This window comes from Haliotis rubra, unplaced genomic scaffold (genome assembly GCF_003918875.1).
Source record: "Haliotis rubra isolate DU_JTF1 unplaced genomic scaffold, ASM391887v1 Scf119, whole genome shotgun sequence".
Lineage (NCBI taxonomy): Eukaryota > Metazoa > Mollusca > Gastropoda > Lepetellida > Haliotidae > Haliotis > Haliotis rubra.
The window spans coordinates 1,617,960-1,637,945 of NW_025765103.1; the positions used below are offsets into that span (position 1 = coordinate 1,617,960).

A 19,986-nucleotide genomic window follows, 5' to 3' on the forward strand; every position below is an offset into this window, starting at 1 on the left:
GTACCGTTGTCAATGCTTGACAACGGTTCAAGAATCTGTATCGAAACATCGCACTAACGAATAAAAAGGAATTGTTATCCATAAAGTTTGTTCTATATTGCAAAGGAAGTTGTTTACCCATGAGATTTCTAAGATTTATTGGGAGACCTGGTGATGTTTCCACCTGTTTGAGTCAAGAAAGAACAGGGAAAATTTGATAAGAACTATTATTGGCATCATGTCTTTCAAACTGGACATATGAACTTGAACAACATCATCCATATGATTTCAAAAGGAGTCGTCCTCATGACTGAATAACATCCACAAACATTACCCTTGTATGGGCAATGTATGGCAGTTATAACATCCATTGTCTGTCAATTAAGGTTCATTTTAAGGCTTTAAATAGCAGTAATATGATCATAGTTGCTGTAAATCATTTGAGTTGGTGCTGTCAACATATATGGTAAACAGAACCCTATGGAACAGGATAGACGGAAGATGGAAGTATCGGAGGGACACATGATTTTTAAAAATTATTGTAAATAATATTCAATGAAAGTTTAAAAAATCTATTAAACCCTAAGTCAAGGAGGGATACAATGAACACTTTCTACTACAACATAGTGTAACAGTAGGATTAACTTGCATTATTCAATACAGATTTATTGATATTCTATTTCTGGTTAAGAATCATGAGGATTGACTGATCACTGGCTTTGTACAGATGCAGTTATCAGTTGCTACGATAATCTACTGAGGAGAAAAACAGTTATTTGCTAACATTTAGTTATCTCAAATATTCAATCATTCATTAAATATATGCATGATTACAAACAAACATACTAATTATATGTCAACAAAAGAGGCTTAATGTGAGATTACTGACGCCCAAATGCATCACAAAGGTACTAGTACATGTATTCCTGGTGAAAAGAGATCAATCAATACAACTAGTCAATTATTCATTTGCTTGAATAAAACAAAACATATTTCAATGTTACTTTCTAGCTAATGTGGTCAGGTGGATTAAGTTACACAGATTTCTGTTGCAGCTAGAAAATGTTCCCAACAGGGAACAGATGTAATGATTTCCGATTCAAACAAGTACATCCATGGGTAGACAGAATACTGAACGTCTCAGGAATTACAGAAGGACCATCTTGAGCCCCTTGTTCAAACCCACATTCCCAGTTGAAGCTGCAGGAATTCTTCCTCTAATTAGGATAGGTTGTTGCATAATAAGTGTAAAATGAAAAGAATCTCAGCAGAAAATAAACCTAGCTGCCTTAATGTCCTTGGCAATAGTGTTTTTTGCTGACTGAGCATTTTATACCTTGAAAAGTTGTATGTCTTAAACCTGATATATACAAACATCTGTGACAAAGAAGTGAATGGGTGAGTAAGTGAGTGTGCAGCTCTTATTTCAGGCATATGTATCTCCAGAGGTATGATCCATGTAGGGATGAACTCTGAGACTTGGTGTGACCAACCATCACTTCACCAAGTAGGCAAACAGATGACTATGAATATCAAACATCTACAGGGCTAAATACACATACTCCAGCAAGATTGATATGGCTGACAGGTGATGAGATGTCTCAAACAAACATCAGTGTTAGAGCTCTTGGATACATTTGGGACGATCCACATCCTCATTCTGGCTTCCCATAGGAGCCTCCTAAAATCCACTTGATGATCAAGTATGCCTAAGCCACTGATGTAGAAAACAAAGAAATAAGACTCTATTTTCAGTTTTTCATAAGTCAAACTTGTCCTGAATTCATAGTCTTCAAACTGAAGTCTGTCGGTAGTTGGTTGTGTCTATGATCTTCTTGCCACACATGGCACAGATTCCCTTCTTATAGGCACACCCTGCAAAGGAGAAGGTAACTGTAGTGATTTCACTGCTGGTTACAGTATCAATAATCTTTAAGCATGAGGTATATAGGTCAGTGTACATTGGACTGGTAACATGATGACAAATGTCCTGAGGGAGTCGGTAAATTCTAATACGATATTCACCATGTTCACGATGTTGGCAGCAGTCTAATGTTTTCACAGATGCAAGTAAACATGCACATCTTTGCATCACCGGAATAAAGAAGTTGTTCATCCATAAAGTTTGTCCTTACCCATGTGATTCTGGCATTATTGCCACATTGCTGTGTAAAGTATTACCCACCTTGACAGTAGTGAGAGCCAGGCTGGTGGACGATGGATTTGCAGATCCGGCACTTGTCAAATCCTGTAGAATAGGGGTTGAACCTGAAACACAAAACGTCCCATTTATCTGGGGGACTATAACACACTACATGATAAGGACTGGCTAAAATTTGTGTGGTCCTGTGCATAGAGCTCAGGTCACAAATCAGATAAAGTTAAGCATTCTTGAGCATGGAGAGTCCTTGGATGGGTGACCGTGTTTGGCAGCTTGACTCCTGAGAGTTCCTTGGACTTTCTAGGAGTATTGCGTGGTATAAGTACCCTCATTATTATCATAAAATGATTGATAATCAGAAATAGGAAAAATATTTATGATTATCGATATGAAAATTGTGTACAGGTGAATTTTGCATTAATGATGTCCACAGCTGCCATAGTAATATACCTGTTTTTCTTTGCTGTCAAAGCTTTATTCTCTCCAACTTTGCGGCCGCCTCCTTCGGTTGTGTTTCGTGCCCCAGACTTCCAGGGATCAGGAGTTATCACCTTTCCCAGCTTCTTTTGGCCTGAAGTCAAACATTAGATACTCATGACATGATGAGCAGGATGGGGCTCTAGCTTACATCAGGGTTATCACCAGAGGGTTTGGGGAAGGTAAATGTCATGTATTAACAATAAACTTGGTTTTAAGCATGCAGCAGAGGTCTACAAGCACCAGAATTGGAACTTATATTCTAAAAGTCTTTGATTTCTACACAACCGATATCTGTAAAGTTGCCTACATTTGTGACAGGTCTCTGCTACACCCCTTTATACATTTTGATCATGGTAACAAATATCACTGGAATTTGCCCAAGGAAAGATTCTCCAGTCTATGAGACATGATATTTGTTAAGGGTCTGTCTGGTCATGTTAAATTTTTAATGCATCTCAAAATGCAGATGTCCCGTACAGCATTAACAAGACAATAAATACATTTCTAACTCATTTTGGGTCAAATCCAACTGTTTGTTTTCAAGAATGGCCAGTGGTCATTTCTGACTTAATAGCTGGCAATTCAATCACGAAAGGTAATGCCATGCCACATGAGTGAATATTACCTGAACTACCTGCCTGACCCTTTCAATTTGGATATATGGTTCATATATATGCGTAACTGACCCCAAAAGAAACTATTTTTCATCCATCGGCTTTTTCAACATTCCATGAACTGGTCACTATCAAAGCTCGTGTCCAGGAGCTGAGTTTAAAGGGATACAAATCTAGAGGAATTCACAGGGATTGGTTGGTGTGTTTGTTTTTTTAAATTTCAAAGATATCCAAGAATTCTTGACTAGTTCGTGACCTCTACTGTGCCACCCGAAATTGATCCTAGAAGGGCAAATTTTAAGTACATCTAGGCCTGCTTTTTAGTTAGCAAATGACCAGAATATTAATAACACAATCCTGTGGTGAAACTCAGGGCTGAGAGTGTGAGAGAAGTACAACTACTTTTGTTCAACAAACGACACTGGATCGTAACATACGCGTGTGTTATAACGTCTATTAAAGTCCAAGTGTTACTTCCCAATGTTACAATGAATCAAACCATATGTCCACGACTTTCATGTTCCCACAAACACACAAACGTTCATAAAACAAAATGCTTACATTTTTCGCAGACCATTTTCCTATATTCCTTCTGTTTTTATCGTCAAGCAGTCGCATTTCCGGAAGTGGTAATGTCGCAATAATTATAAGCGGTAAATGTCGTAAATTTTAACTGATTCTGGTAAAGTTTCTATATTTGTTAAATTTTTCGCATCATGTATGATGGAACGAATACCCAGACATGCAAATATCTAGACTCGCTAAACTACTATCTGTACCCTAGACTTAGATGTTGTTGATTTAGTTTATTACGCTGTACAGTTGATAACATTTATAGTGGGAACTATCAGAGACCATATTATATGGTCTCTGGAACTATAAATAGAAATCGAAACAAAACGGGACTATAATTTCGTCCTGTGGTTTTTGCTGTGAACAAATAGATATTATCGCACATATGCTAACAGCGAGAACACGCTCAATTTTTGTTTGATTTCTCTTGTGTTTTTTAACCGACCATGATAAAAAAATTCATAAGCGTCAACTGAGATCATACTTGACATACGATCAATTTTGACATTTTAACTAACTAAATTTTTGTTTGTTAAAATATTGAGTATAGTATGCATTATAACGTATTGACTAAAACGCGACACGCGACAATGCGATATTTTGGTGAAATGTCGCGCATTGTCGCGTGTCGCGTTTTAGTCATTTCATCAAAATGTCACGTTGTCGCATTGTCGCATTTTAGTCAATGCGTTGTAATGACGGCACACGGTGGCCCTGTCATTCAAGGCGGGGCAATTTGCTGTGCAGAGTTTTGTCTCTTAGTCTCACCAGAAAAGTATGATAATAGGTGAGAATGCCAGCACTATAACATGTATTCATCACTTTGGACATTTCACCGATATCAAGGTGACGGGTTGTGAAAAAACTAAAATATTGTTAAAATTCAGGCCACATCGGCAGAAACATCAGGTGATGCCCTCGAATGGGTCACTGTGTTCGACAGTTCGGCTCCCGACAGAGTTTCTTGGTACAGTCCTGTCCGACGCTGACGAATTTGTCCCTCATCTGCCTGTGTTCAGCCAGCAGTGGATGGATGCCAGGTAGAATGAGATGACAATAGCACTTAACCATCCAGCACCTCAGTGACAGTTTAGGTCGGCTTTGAACGTGATATTCTTCTTGGGAAAACGCCATACAAATGGACTGTTATCATTATTATATTAAAAACGATGAAATCGCTTGGCAGAGTTGCGTACCCTTGGAGTGCCAGAAACCAACCCTCCCTCCCCCCCTCCCTCCCTCACTCAAGGTTTAGGGAGTTTGGTAAATTAGCAAGGTATTTCATTACAATAATGTGTTGTGATGTCTGTTTTTCAATTCTATACTGAGTCAAAAAAAGAAACTTCAAATTCTTTCTTCAGGGCACTATAAAAGAACAAGAGATGGTAAGATGGTTAAATTGTTATTATTTCATTGCTGAGATCTGTGTGATGTACTCGATACACTGACAGTGCCATAATCAGTTCCATTAGGCTACACCGCCGTTCCAAAACATGGGTATAATGTCAAGTCACAAGAATAAAAACTGCGAAATTTCTCAGTTCAATATCGTGTATGGCCGCCCGGCGCATTCACCACTGCCAAACACCGTCTCCTCATCGACTGCCTGCTTGTGAACACGTGGTTGAGGATTCTGCACCACTGCGCCTGCAAATTCTGAGGTTGGTTCCTAAGACCACGAAGCCTTCTCCAAAGTGCATCCCAAACGTGCTCTATTTAATTAAGGTCAGGGGACCTCGATGGCCAGTCCATGACGTTGATTCCAGCGTTTTGAAGGAAATTTCGTGTCAACATCGCGGTCTGCGGCCGAGCATTATCATGCTGGAACTGTAGACCTGGGCCATGAGCCGCCATGAAAGGAACGAGTTCAGGGGTGAGCACCTGGTCGCGGTAAGCAGCAGCTGTGAGGTTCCCACGGATGACCAGAAGTCGGGAACGGTTGTTCCCACAGAAAGCACCCCACACCATGCAACTTCCGCCCCCGAATGTGTCGACTTCCTGTACACAACATTGGGCATACCGTTCACGACGTCGTCTCCAGACTCTATGCCTGCCGTCCGCGAATCTGAGGGTAAACCTGGATTCATCGCTAAAGACGACTCGATTCCAGTCTCTCTGGGTCCATCGGAGGTGACGCTGGGCCCACAGCAGACGTTGACGTTGATGAAACGGCGTCAATATTGGCCCGATATGGACGTCGAGAATGGAGATTGGCAGCCCGCAACCGATTTCGAATGGTCTGTGAGGACAGTCGACCTCTAAACATCTCAGCCCTGGTTCGTGCAGCCGGCAGAAATCTGTCACGTAGGTGACGTATGACGATTTGGCGGTCTTCTACCCGTGACGTCACACGTGGACGACCCGACCTTGGGCGATCAGAAGTGGTGCCAGTTTGTTGTAGACGACCTCGCAAGTCATACACAGTACGACGGCTGCATCCCATTGCTCTTGCGACGTCAATAACTGATCTTCCCGCTTGCAACATGCCAACGGCACGTTCACGTTGCACATTTGACAATCGTGGCATTTCAAGTACCGTTAGAACTGTGGTTTCAAAGTGTTTTTTCATGTGCAAACACGTGCATATGAAGAAAACTTCGATGCGAAGATCACGTGATCGACTCCACGTGCAAAACCTGATTTGGCACTAACGTCATTTGCACGACGAATGGATGGGTTTGAGAGGGTTTTGCTATTGTTTTTCTAGAGTCGAAAGATAGGGATCCCATTTCGGATACATAGATGTATCATCAGAGATAAAATATTCAATATTTTTCAAATTACATTTTGTGAAGTTTCTTTTTTGACTCAGTATATTTGAATCCTATATAATTAATCCTGCACATGCCATGATTCACAATATATCGATAATTTTCTCATACGATACTATACCCAGCGATACATATGTACTTGTATCGTTTCAAATATACACCTACTCAATCATACTGACTGACTGACTTAGTTTAGTTTTTACGCCGCTTTTAGCAATATTCCAGCAATATCACGGCGGGGGACACCAGATATGGGCTTCACACATTGTGCCCATGTGGGGAATCGAACCCGGGTCTTCGGCGTGACGAGCCAACGCTTTAACCACTAGATGGGGTTACCCCATCGCCCCTACTCAATCATAATAATTTTCAGCAAAATGGCCAGTTTGAATACATCCATTCCATTAACCAAGGACTCTTAACCCACAGACTTCACGGCCACATGTACGTTCATTTATTAGTTCGATCCCTGGGTATCTCAGCCCTTTAAAAACATCGAAAAATAATCATGCTAGTAATAGTTTTTAAATTCCGCCGTAACTAATAAAATGATTATTTTTCGATGTTTTTAAAGGGCGACAACGCGACATTTGTCGCGTGTCGCCTTTAAGTCAATACGTTATAATACATACTAAACTGAACCACAAAAGAAATTTTGCACATTTGAAAATAATATTACGAAAAATGAGCAAGATAGGTTGAAACCCAAATAGTCATAAACACATAGCCCAAACGCAACCTATGCTCCCGTGAAACGTTGAACCGGCAATATGCACGCACGTCTCTTGTTGAAATTGCGAAATATTGGAAATCACGTCACCCCACTACAGGCGGAACTGCACGTGCCACATGGGTATAAAAACTGCACAGCACCGATGTTAGACATTCACATTGGGAAAAGAACACCTTGGAAATGGCAAGACTGACAGCAGAACAACGTGAGCGAGCAATCGGAATGATTCAGATGGGGGCAACGCATACCCACGTTGCAAGAACCTTTGGTTGTTCCCGTGTTGCCATTGGTAACTTTTTGCAACGATACAGGCAGACTGGACGGACAATGGACAGGCCCAGAAGATGGAGACCACGGGTCACCACGCCACAGGAGGACCGCTACCTGCGTACGTTGCACCTCCGCAACCGCTTCCTCACGGTGACGTCATCGGCGGCGCACGCTTTAGGTCGGCGGATCAGCACAACCACGGTGACCAGAAGACTGCGGGTATCAGGGCTTATCGACCATTCACTGGACAGATGTTGACCGCTGAACATCGCCGCAGGAGACTACGATGGGCGAATACGATACGACGTTGGCAACGTCGGGATTGGCAATGCGTGATTGAAAGCAGGTTCTGTTTGTTTACTGTTGATGGCAGACAACGTGTTTACCGTCGCAGAGGTGAACGAACAGCTGCTTGCTGCGTACAACAAGTCGTTCCGTACGGTGGAGGTGGAGTCATGGTGTGGGGTGCCATTTGTGGTGACCAGACAACGCCACTAGTCGTCATTACTGGAAATCTCATGCTCAACGTCACAGGGATGACATCCTTCGTCCTGTGGTACTACCCTACTTTCAGCAACAGCCCCGGGGTGTTCTGTACCAGCACAACGCCAGGCTTCACACAGCTCGTATTGTTGTGAACTTCCTTGCCCCAAACAACGTCGACGTCTTACCGTGGCCGGCATGCTCTCCGGACCTAAATCCCATACAGCACCTCTGGGACATCTTGGACAGGCGTGTTTGGCTCCGACAACACCCTCCCACCAACAGACAAGAGTTGGTACAAGCTCTACAGGCCGAATAGAACCGCTTGCCACGTAACCTCATTAGACTTTTGACGTCTTCGGTTCGACGTCGAGTTCTTGCATGTGTGGCTGCACGGGGTGGCCATACGCGGTATAAAAGTGACACATTTTGTGACTGGAACCACTATCTGGGTTTGAATGAATTGTACTGGACATCCGGATAACCGAAATTTTACCCCCTACTGGCTTTGGATGTCTGTAGTGCAATATGTGATTGCAGAACGCCAATTTTCTGTTCTTCAATGTTTTCTGGCATAGTTGATATATTAAATATACTTTACCTCAAACTTCTATTGTTTTCAGTTTTGGAATAAGAATGATTTCAATCTGGAGCAAAATTTCTTTTTCTTGTCAGTTTATACTGAATATTTTAACAAAGCGCGACACGCGACAATGCGACATATTCAATACCATAATGCTCTGACCTCCCCAATCGTTTCTCTCCATCACACACTCATCATTGAAGATACGCATTAGCGACTTTCATCGGAGAAGATAAGTTCTCCACTGTCTCTGATGCCAGTGTTGTCGCTGTTGTGCCTAGTGTAGACGTTCGCGGCAGTGACGTTGCGTTAGCACTGGACCCAGGGCAGGACGTCTAAAGCACGGCCATGTTCCCATTTCGCCTACAGTCATAAAACAACAATTCATGGTATGATGACTGTTATTTCATTCATGAGTAATAAGTTTACCCCCTTCAGATATAAATGGAATCTCCCCTAGTTTTGATTAATAGCACATGTAGACAACATGGCTTTTTGTATTAAATAAAAAAATTGTTCTTCTTTCATGTTTTTTATTCACATCAAATCATAGTATATACTACTCAAAGTTTGATAAGGATCATATTTTTCAGCACTTGTAAAACTTTCAACAAAGGTGAATGACAACCAACACAGAGTGATTGATGTTCAGAAATGTTTACTTCAAGAAATTGTGACAGAAAAATTTGGCAAACATGACATTTCATCGCGTACTCCTAAGGTAAAGGGAGAGTACCATAAAAAGCATGGTAATTTCATGATCACGAAATTGTTTAAACTCTGCACATTCCATTTCACACTGCACAAACAAGTGTCAATAGCGGGTATGGCCTCCGTTAGCTCCCAATGACAGCTTGGCAACGTCGTCTCATGCTTCCAACGAGGTTTTGAATGGACGCAAGATAGAGATTGTTCCATCCTTGGATCAGAACATTTTCAAGTTCCTGGAGGGTGGTTGGTTGTACAGGACGACGTGAAATCGCTACCTGAAGCATATTCCAGACATGCTCGATAGGGTTGAGGTCTGGAGAACGAGCTGGCCAGTCCATACGAACAATTGTCTCACGTTCCAGGTACTCGTCCACCACCCTAGCACGATGTGGACGTGCATTATCGTCCATGAGGATGAAGTCAGGACCAACAGCACCAGCATATGGTCTCACGTACACACCCAGGACTTCATCCCTGTAGCGCACTCCGGTCATCGTGCCTCGCCTTAGGACATGGAGATCAGTTCGTCAAGCTCGACTGATTCCTCCCCAAATCATCAACGACCCACCACCATATCTGTCGTGTTCAGCAACATTAGCGTCCTGATATCGTTCTCCTGCCCTTCTCCACACTCGTGCACGACGATCTGTGAAGTCAACACAAAACCTCGACTCGTCTGTGAAAAGTACAGGGGCCCAATCAACAACCCTCCAATTCACACGAGCCCTGGCCCAATTCAAACGATCTTGTCTGTGTCGCTGAGTAAGAGGGATGCGAATACAGGCTCTCCGGGAACGAAGACCAGCTTCATGAAGACGATTACGCACAGTTTGCGTGGAAATGTTAACTCCAGTTGCATTCAGAAGATCATTTCTAAGCGCAGTCGCCGTTGCAAACCGATGACGTTGTGCTGAAATCAAGAAAAACGGTCATCTTGCTGCGTGGTGGACCTTTCTCTGCCGCCTCCATGTCGATGAGAAGCTGAACCATGAGCTTGATACCGGTTCCAAGCTCTGCAAACAACGCTCTGACTGACACCCAATAGCTCTGCAACGTGACGTTGTCTTGCACCATTTTCGAGCATTCCTATGCATCTGGCCAATTCTTCAACAGTCAAACGACGTCTTTGACGTTGTGGAGGCATTTTCATAGAGTAACAGTGACTTAAACGATGTCAGATGTAAAGACAATGCCCAAATTCAAATCAACGACAAGCACTCAGAAATGTGAAAAATGTGGGTACCATGCTTCACGTGCTACTCATGATCATTGCAGCATGCATTTCCCTACCTAACCTGTGTTTTGAGGCTCAAGAGGGGTCAGTCCAACATTGTGATGAAATTTGCGTGTCATATCAATTCATATATTGATTTTATAATGTAAGAACTATATGATCCTTATCAAACTTTGAGTAGTATATTATATAATACAATAATCAAAATAACACTGGCTGTTAACTAGTACACTATACTTGAGTTCATGGATGTCTGAGTTTATTGAATCTTCAATAAGTGACCTGCTGCGTCCAGGAGCTGAATAGGTGATCTTCCACTTTCAAGTTGTTGTCTCAGTCCGTTGAGACACTGGTCAAGATCTCTGTAAGCTCGTGAGCGTAGCAGAGTTGTTGCACCATGGTCAATCTGAAGGCGAGTGATCTTGTTGGTGGATTCAATGTTCTTGATAGCTGTTACGAATTCATAAAAGTTTGGATGGTGCTTTCCCACAAGTTTTTTCAGAGCATTATGGTGCTGTATCTTCCTTTACATCCCTGGATCACACACTTCCAGTGTGTAGCAACAAAATGATTAATATTTGTTTATAATCACAAACTGTTGTATGTCACTGCTACTTTTGATCTTCATAGCCGTAATTCTTAAATCGATTGCTTATATAAACAGAGATTATAAGTTGACTCCATTTAAAGACAATGATATACTCATCTTTTTACTCATACATTGTGAAACTGACCTTCCTTAATTCCACTAAGTCAAGTCCATTTTCTCAATATAGGGGTGCATTTTCTATTCCCTATTCGCCTACAGCACAGGTTGCTGGCTTGGAGGCATCGCCGAACGGTGCGGTCACTGATTGTTCTTTGGTGGGTGCCAATGGCGTTTCGAGCTGTCTCTGTTTCCCTGTTGAACCGGTCTTGCAAGTGGTGACGGACGATCTGACGGTCCTGGCGACGGGTGGTTACCGGGGACGACCACTACGTTGACGGTCATCTGTGCTGTTGGTGGTGTTGAACCGCTGTCGGAGACGTTCAGTTGTTCTTACAGAACAGAACTGTTACAGAACAATGAAGTCATTGGCGATGACAGTAGCACGTCGACTTGCGTGGAGACGTCCTGAGGACGTTGATCCCTTGTTAACCTCGGCATAGCTGCTGTAGTCAGGAAACCACTGAAGGATCGGTAGTCAAGCTGGGTATTTATACCCTGTATGCGCACGTGATGCACGTGCAGTGTGCTTTCAATGTTGCGTTTGGTTGAGCTGTTCCTTGTCCAAAAATAGTGAAACGTTTTTAAACATTCCGAAACGTTGGTGTGTTGTACAAACTTATCATTTAGTCTTCGAATCATGTTTTTTAAATGTTGTTTTCAGTCATCAATTGACAACTAGTTAATCAAAATACATCATTGATACCAAATCCATAATCTAAAAATACGACGTTTTGCCTTTCAGTATATAATTGTCAATTTTGGCATTTCTTTCTTGTTTTTCAAACATTCCCTGTCCAACTTAAATGAGTAGTGTAAGTTCCATGATTGATAATTATTTTCTGAAATATTTCACACATTAAAATTATATATCCCTGGTACTCACAGGCAGTTCATGTGTCATCTTGTCCCATGTGAATGATAAGACTGTTTGAGTATTCTGGTAATCTTTATTTCAGCTGACGTATAGGGTAAAAGTTGCATTTGTGATGTTTTAATGTGAATTATTAAGTGTCAGCATGTAAATAGGACTGGCTTTATAACATGCTACATGCATGTGATTTATTGAAGACTCGCACTTACAGTCCAAATATATGATGACATGGTAACAACGAAATGTTTCTGAAATAATGAATGCAATATATTTTGTGATAAGAATCCTAGGCTGCCACATGTATACTGTTTCACCTCTTACATCATGGAACTGTGGAACCAAAATGGAATGGTAACAAAGTGAGTTGACTGATTGCTTTATCAGCTGCCTGTAGACAAATAATGAACGTTCCCCATGCTTGTAATTTTTCAAAAGATCCCAAAATAATTTATTTTTACAGGTAGGACATAAATTGTAATGCTGCTGTTGATCACACACTGATAATTACTTACAGATGTCATTGTGAACAGTCACGTATTTTCCCCATGTATATGATATCTCCGTTCTACTGTGACATATACTGAGTAACCTGGACCTATTCACCACTGAAGTTTGGGAAGCAAGCTCACCATCTCTCCTCTCTAATCACAACTGAACTCTAAAATGATTCTTGCTAAAATTCAAAGATGCAATTTCAAAAGTGAATACTTGCATGCCCATTATGCATGTTGTTGAAATCAGGAGAGTCATAAATAGTACAGTATTGCTGTGTAAATGATTTTCAGATTGGTGAAAGGAGGTTGTTTACCCATGAGATTTCTAAGATTTATTGGGAGACAGTCTGCATGTGGAGTCCTGGTGATGTTTCCACCTGTTTGAGTCAAGAAAGAACAGGGAAAATTTGAACTTTGAATAGAACTACTATCATGTCTTTCAAACTGGACATATAAATGAACTGGAACAACATCATCCATATCATTTCCAAAGCAGTCGTCCTCATGACTTATTAACATCCACAAACATTACCTTTGTATGGGCAAAGTATGGCAGTTATAAGATCCATTCTCTATCAAAGGTTATTTCATGGCTTTAAATAGCAGTAATATGATCATAGTTTGAGTTGGTGCTGTCACCCTATGTGTTAAAGAGACCCTTTAGAACAGGATAGACAAAACATGCAAGTATCGGAGAGACACATGATTTTACTGAAATATAATAATTATATGTCAACAAAAGAGGCTTAATGTGAGATTACTGACATCCAAATTCATCACAAAGGTACTTGTACAAGTATTCCTGATGAAAAAAATAAAATAAATACAACTAGTCAATTATTCATTTGCTTGAATAAAACAAAACATATTTCAATGTTACTTTCTAGCTAATGTGGTCAGGTGGATTAAGTTACACAGATTTCTGTTGCAGCTAGAAAATGTTCCCAACAGGGAACAGATGTAATGATTTCCGATTCAAACAATTACATCCATGGGTAGACAGAATACTGAACGTCTCAGGAATTACAGAAGGATCATCTTGAGCCCCTTGTTCAAACCCACATTCCCAGTTGAAGCTGCAGGAATTCTTCCACTAATTAGGATAGGTTGTTGCATAATAAGTGTAAAATGAAAAGAATCTCAGCAGAAAATAAACCTAGCTGCCTTAATGCCCTTGGCAATAGTGTTTTTTATGCTGACTGAGCATTTTATACCTTGAAAAGTTGTATGTCTTAAACCTGATGTATACAAACATCTGTGACAAAGAAGTAAATGTGGGTGAGTAAGTGAGTGTGCAGCTCTTATTTCAGGCATATGTATCTCCAGAGGAATGATCCATGTAGGGATGAACTCTGAGACTTGGTGTGACCAACCATCACTTCACCAAGTAGGCAAACAGATGACTATGAATATCAAACATCTACAGGGCTATACACATACTCCAGCAAGATTGATATGGCTGACAAGTGATGAGATGTCTCAAACAAACATCAGTGTTAGAGCTCTTGGATCCATTTGGGACGATCCACATCCTCATTCTGGCTTCCAGTAGGAGCCTCATAAAATCCACTTGATGATCAAGTATGCCTAAGCCACTGATGAAGAAAACAAATAAGACTCTATTTTCAGTTTTTCATAAGTCAAACTTGTCCTGAATTCATACTCTTCTTCAAACTGAAGTCTGTCGGTAGTTGGTTGTGTCTATGATCTACTTGCCACACATGGCACAGATTCCCTTCTCATTGGCACAGTCTGCAAAAGAGAAGGTAACTCTAGTGATTTCACTGCTGGTTACAGTATCAATAATCTCTTAAACATGAGTTGTATAGGTCAGTGTACATTGGACTGGTAACATGATGACAAATGTCCTGAGGGAGTCGGTAAATTCTAATACGATATTCACCATGTTCACTATGTTTACAACATGTATCTAAGCCACCTTCACCCAAAACATGTAGTGGAATATAAGAGAGGAAAATAATACCAAAACATTTATTCATGTGTATTTGATATCTCAATATTATCCACATGGCTAAGAATATTGGTGATCATCCCAAATGCTTAGGACAAAAGTAACCGAATTATGGCAGATCATCTGAAATTCTTCATAGCTCATAGGCTATTTTCTAAATACTGAAAACAGTAACCATAGGTCAGTTTGTCAGAACACAGCATATGTATAGGATGTGTAGGAGGACTTAATGGCACCAGTCTACTGTCTTCACAGATGCCAGTAAACATGATGCACATCTTTGCATCACCGGAATAAAGAAGTTGTTCATCCATAAAGTTTGTCCTTACCCATGTGATTCTGGCATTTATGCTTCCACATTGCTGTGTAAAGTATTACCCACCTTGACAGTAGTGAGAGCCAGGCTGGTGGACGATGGATTTGCAGATCCGGCACTTGTCAAATCCTGTAGAATAGGGGTTGAACCTGAAACACAAAACGTCCCATTTATCTGGGGGACTATAACACACTACATGATAAGGACTGGCTAAAATTTGTGTGGTCCAGTGCATAGAGCTCAGGTCACAAATCAGATAAAGTTAAGCATTGTTGAGCATGGAGAGTTCTTGGATGTGTGACAATGTTTGGCAGCTTGACTCCTGAGAGTTCCTTGGACTTTCCAGGAGTATTGCGTGGTATAAGTACCCTCATTATTATCATAAAATGATTGATAATCAGAAATAGGAAAAATTATTTATGATTATCGATATGAAAATTGTGTACAAGGTGAATTTTGCATTAATGATGTCCACAGCTGCCATAGTAATATACCTGTTTTTCTTTGCTGTCAAAGCTTTATTCTCTCCAACTTTGCGGCCGCCTCCTTTGGTTGTGTTTCTGCCCCAGACTTCCAGGGATCAGGAGTTATCACCTTTCCCAGCTTCTTTTGGCCTGAAGTCAAACATCAGATACTCATGACATGAGCAGGATGGGGCTTCTAGCTTACATCAGGGTTATCACCAGAGGGTTTGGGGAAAGGTAAATGTCATGTATTATACAATAAACTTTGTCTTAAGCATGCAGCAGAGGTCTACAAGCACCAGAATTGGAACTTATATTCTAAAAGTCTTTGATTTCTACACAACCGATATCTGTAAAGTTGCCTACATTTGTGACAGGTCTCTGCTACACCCCTTTTATACACTTTGATCATGGTAACAAATATCACTGGAATTTGCCCAAGGAAAGATTCTCCAGTCAGTCTATGAGACATGATATTTGTTAAGGGTCTGTCTGGTCATGTTAATTTTTTAATGCATTTCAAAACACAGATGTCCCTTACAGCATTAACAAGACAATAAATAAATTTCTAACTCATTTTGGGTCAAATCCAACTGTTTGTTTTCAAGAATGGTCAGTGGTCATTTCTGACTTAATAGCTGGCAATTCAAGCATGAAAGATAATGCCACATGAGTGAATATTACCTGAACTACCTGCCTGACCCTTTCTATTTGGATATATGGTCACTGACCACAAAAAGAAACTATTTTTCATCCATCGGCTTTTTCAACATTCCATGAACTGGTCACTATCGAAGCTCGTAACCAGGAACTGAGTTTAAAGGGATACTGATCTAGAGGAATTCGAAGGGCTTGCTTGGTGTGTTTTTTTAAATTTCAAAGATATCCAAGAATTCTTGAGTAGTTCGTGACCTCTACTGTGCCAACTGAAACGATCCTAGAAGGGCATATCCTGAGTATCTTCACAGATGAAAAAAAAAGGTTCAGTTGAATTTGATTGAAAGAAACTGGAAGTTTATGTACATCTTTATATATAGTTTTACCTCATATATAGTTTTACCTTATCCTAGCATAATTGATCTAGTATTGTTAAGTACATCTAAGCCTGCTAGTTAGTTCGTACATGACCAGAATATTAATAACATACATGTTGGTTGAGGAGTGATGGCTGGTGCATTAGTATCCACAGCTGAGGCATCCAGGGGAAATATACCAGTCTTCCGAAATCCAGATCACATTTTGAACAGTTAAAGCACTGACATAGGCCTGACCAACAAGTTGTGGAAGCTGCTCTCTTGTGATGGTAGAGTTGGGATGTTCATGATAGAATTTATGAAACTCTGTGGACAAACTTTTCTTAAATGGACCAAACACTGACACATCAAGACAATGGCTTGTATGTGGGGGTAAAACAAACAAATGGACATTTTCTTCCTTAGCAGTCTGGATGATATCAGCAGTCACATGAGTAGAATGGCCATCGTACAGCAGAATGCATGGTCTTGTCGCATGATGGAGGAAATGATTCTTAAAAAAGTCCAGAAACAAAATGGAATTAGACCAGCCACTTGGAGATGTTCTGTACTCTGTTCCTTTAAGTCCACCTGTTGTCAGTTGCTTGGACAAACGCTTTCCCTTGTATATCATATATGGCGGAATGGTGTCACCAACAGCACTTACTGCAGCAATGACTGTGGTGGTTGGAGAATGTCCAGCTGTCACCATGTGAGGCATAGTTCCTTTCCGTGCCACAACTTCTGGAGGGTTGTGATCAAGGGATATTCCTGATTCATCCACATGCCATATATGTGCTGGCTTATCAACAAGGTCATACTTGGCCAGAAGCTTGGTCAATTCAGAAAAATACAACCTTAAAGTCTCCTCCGTCACAGCATCATCCCTCTTCTTTGCATTAACAACGGTAATTTCTGGATACCTGGATAAAAATCCATAAAACCAGTGCTTGGTTGGGTTGAAGTCTCTCTGCAAAATCTTGTTCATATTTACTGCTAAGTCAATCACTTGCCATCTGGAAAATCCATAACCAATATTGGCCATCTTTATGCAGTATGATGCAAGTTCCCCCTCTTGTGTAGGTGAGAATATAGGTGGTGCACCAACCTTGACATCCAAGCCTTTGGGATTGTTGAGTCTTCCTCTCAGTGTAGATTCAGGGATGCCATGCACTCTAGCTGCTTTCCTGACAGCAATGCCCTTGTCTAGGACATCTTGGAAAGCTTCTCTTAGCCTTTCATTTTTACTCTTTCTTTCATCCATGTTTAATCTAACAAAAAGAAACAAAATAGATAAAACAATGTTATCTACAAGATTAATATTTCATCTATTCTTCAGTGATTCTTTGAAGGGGAGGAACACCTTGATAAATATTCAAATATCATTCTTATACTTACTTTTTCAGTAAAACATATATTTTCAGAACCGCTAGTGTCCGCGAACGCTAGTGAGCGTTCGATCCTGAGCGCCTGTGCCCGTTCGAGCACCGCGCGCACGCAACGACTCATCCTCACAGCTGCCTTGCCAAGCAAACCAAGATGACGACTATGTTTAATGTCATTTGTCACCACTCGCCCCTTTCCGTAACCTCCAACGAGAAGACAAGACGCTATTCGGCTTGTCCCGGAATGACACGAGTTGGTCACGAATGGTTTAATGTAACCAAACGCTCGCGTCCATTCAGGGATGATGCGAGCGCTCACGGGAGGCAATAGCGCGGCGCTTGCGGTTCTGAACACGCCTCAGGTCACCATGAACTTGTCAGCGACATGTGGGTGGCTGTGGCAGGTATTTACATTGATGTTTTTCGTAATTCAGTCTCGTTTATACAAGCGAGTCTGGTAATTCCACGCGTCCAGTAATTCTGCACAGCTAGAATAGCGTTCTTCCGAATCGAAGGTAACCATCGTCTGCTACCACATTTATGCTTGAAATCTGGACATTTCTACAAGGGACTGGCTTTTAATCACTTAAGGTATGTAAATAACAGTAATTGACAGATAAATTGACAGTTTTATGAAAATTCGTTTTCTTCATACTTTTAAACCCTTTTCTTCATTATTCATAATTGGATTTATTATGAAACTCTTCCCTACATTGATGAAGTGATTTTTGAAAATAATCTGGCCCTAATACGCTTCCATACTTCGGATCTCCAGCTGGATGTTATGCGGCATCAGTTGCTGCGCAGAATTACCGGACAGCAAGGGATGTCGTCAGAACGCCGGTAACTTAACGTAAGGTCAACCATATGGCATAATGCAACGTTAGAATCTTATAGTTATAAAACTTATATTTCTAGGTAAATATGATGCATACCAGCATGCTTAGTCACGTAAACCAAAAAAATAAGAGACGTTAGTTGCCGTCTTGCGATCGATGTGCTTGGGGGTGCGCAGAATTACCGGACGGCATTGTAATTACTTTTTAACATATTAAATAACATGTCATACTTATTTACTTACCTTTAGTGATTAAAAGCCAGTCCCTTGTAGAAATGTCCTGATTTCAAGCGTAAATGTTGTAGCAGACGATGTTTACCGGACTCGCTTGTAATCCCGTGGTGAAACTCAGGGCTGAAAGTGTGCGATAAGTATGGGATACAACTACTTTCAAAAAACGACACTGGATCGTAACATACGCGTGTGTTATAACGTATTTTAAAATCCAGATGTTTCTTCCTAATGTTAGAATGAATCAAACACACAAACATTCACAAAACAAAATGCTTAGAGCATTTTATTGCCAAGCAGTCGCATTTCCGGAAGTGGTAATGTCGCAATATTTATAAGCGGTAAATGTCGTAAACTTTAACTGATTCTGGTATCCTAAAAATCAAGTTTCAAGATTTAAAGAGTGCCCAGAGAATATGTTTACGTTCAGACAGGTACGAAAAATATCTAGACTCCCCAAACCACTATCTGTAGATATTGTTTTAGTTTATTACGCTGGACAGTTGATAGAATTGTAATATTTACAGCGGTGAATAAATACGAATCGAAGCAAAGAGAGACGATTATTTCGTCCTGTCGTTTTCGCTATGAACAAATTATCGCACCTATGCTAACAGGGAGAACACGTTCAATATTTGTTTGATTTCTCTTGTTTTTTTTAACCGACCATGATAAAAAATTCTACTGAGATACTTGACATACTATCATTAAGTGTGGTTTATATATATGTTTTTCTGAGTGAAGATATGATATATGTCGTGTATCGTGAATCACTTCTTTATAAACGAAAACATCCCCAACAGTGACCTCAGACCTGTAAATTGGTTGCGGATCACCCATCCGGTCAAATTTCAATTGTTAAAGGTCACATGCAACCCAAAAATCAAACATAATTAAAACACAATTATCACTTCTTCATGACATATAATATGCATTGCTGATTATGAAAAAACAAATAAACAAAATTATAAGCGCATAATCGCAACTCAAAAGTGCAATATTTTGTACTTGGGTTTACCTCCCTCGAAACGAAGCAGCCGGGATACCGAACCCAGTCAGAGCGGGTGGGTGTGCACTCAAGTGTAACGGCTGGTTCATTAG

At 40.7% G+C, this 19,986-nt stretch overlaps 1 protein-coding gene across 5 annotated transcripts; it reads right to left on the minus strand.

Moving 5' to 3' along the window:
* Positions 1 to 629: 629 nt before the first annotated feature.
* Positions 630 to 19,200, minus strand: LOC124260718 (cysteine-rich PDZ-binding protein-like). Of its 5 annotated transcripts, none has more exons than XR_006894151.1 (5): positions 19,074 to 19,200; positions 16,566 to 17,702; positions 15,449 to 15,568; positions 15,021 to 15,103; positions 13,355 to 14,418 (listed from the first exon to the last, which is right to left on the minus strand). XR_006894151.1 is itself a non-coding variant. In XM_046695033.1 (4 exons), the coding sequence occupies exons 1-4, from the start codon at positions 3,809 to 3,811 to the stop codon at positions 1,772 to 1,774; spliced, it is 303 nt and encodes a 100-aa protein (XP_046550989.1). In that variant the 5' UTR covers positions 3,812 to 3,895; the 3' UTR covers positions 630 to 1,771. The 5 variants fall into 5 exon arrangements, 2 of the variants coding, with proteins under 2 accessions (XP_046550989.1, XP_046550978.1); XR_006894150.1 differs by having other exon boundaries at positions 18,974 to 19,200; XR_006894148.1 differs by having other exon boundaries at positions 18,898 to 19,200.
* Between the last annotated feature and the right edge of the window lie 786 nt (positions 19,201 to 19,986).

Bases quoted from the DNA above. Each gene is read 5' to 3' on its own strand.
- LOC124260718 (XM_046695022.1), bottom strand. From the start codon at position 17,695: ATGGATGAAAGAAAGAGTAAAAATGAAAGGCTAAGAGAAGCTTTCCAA.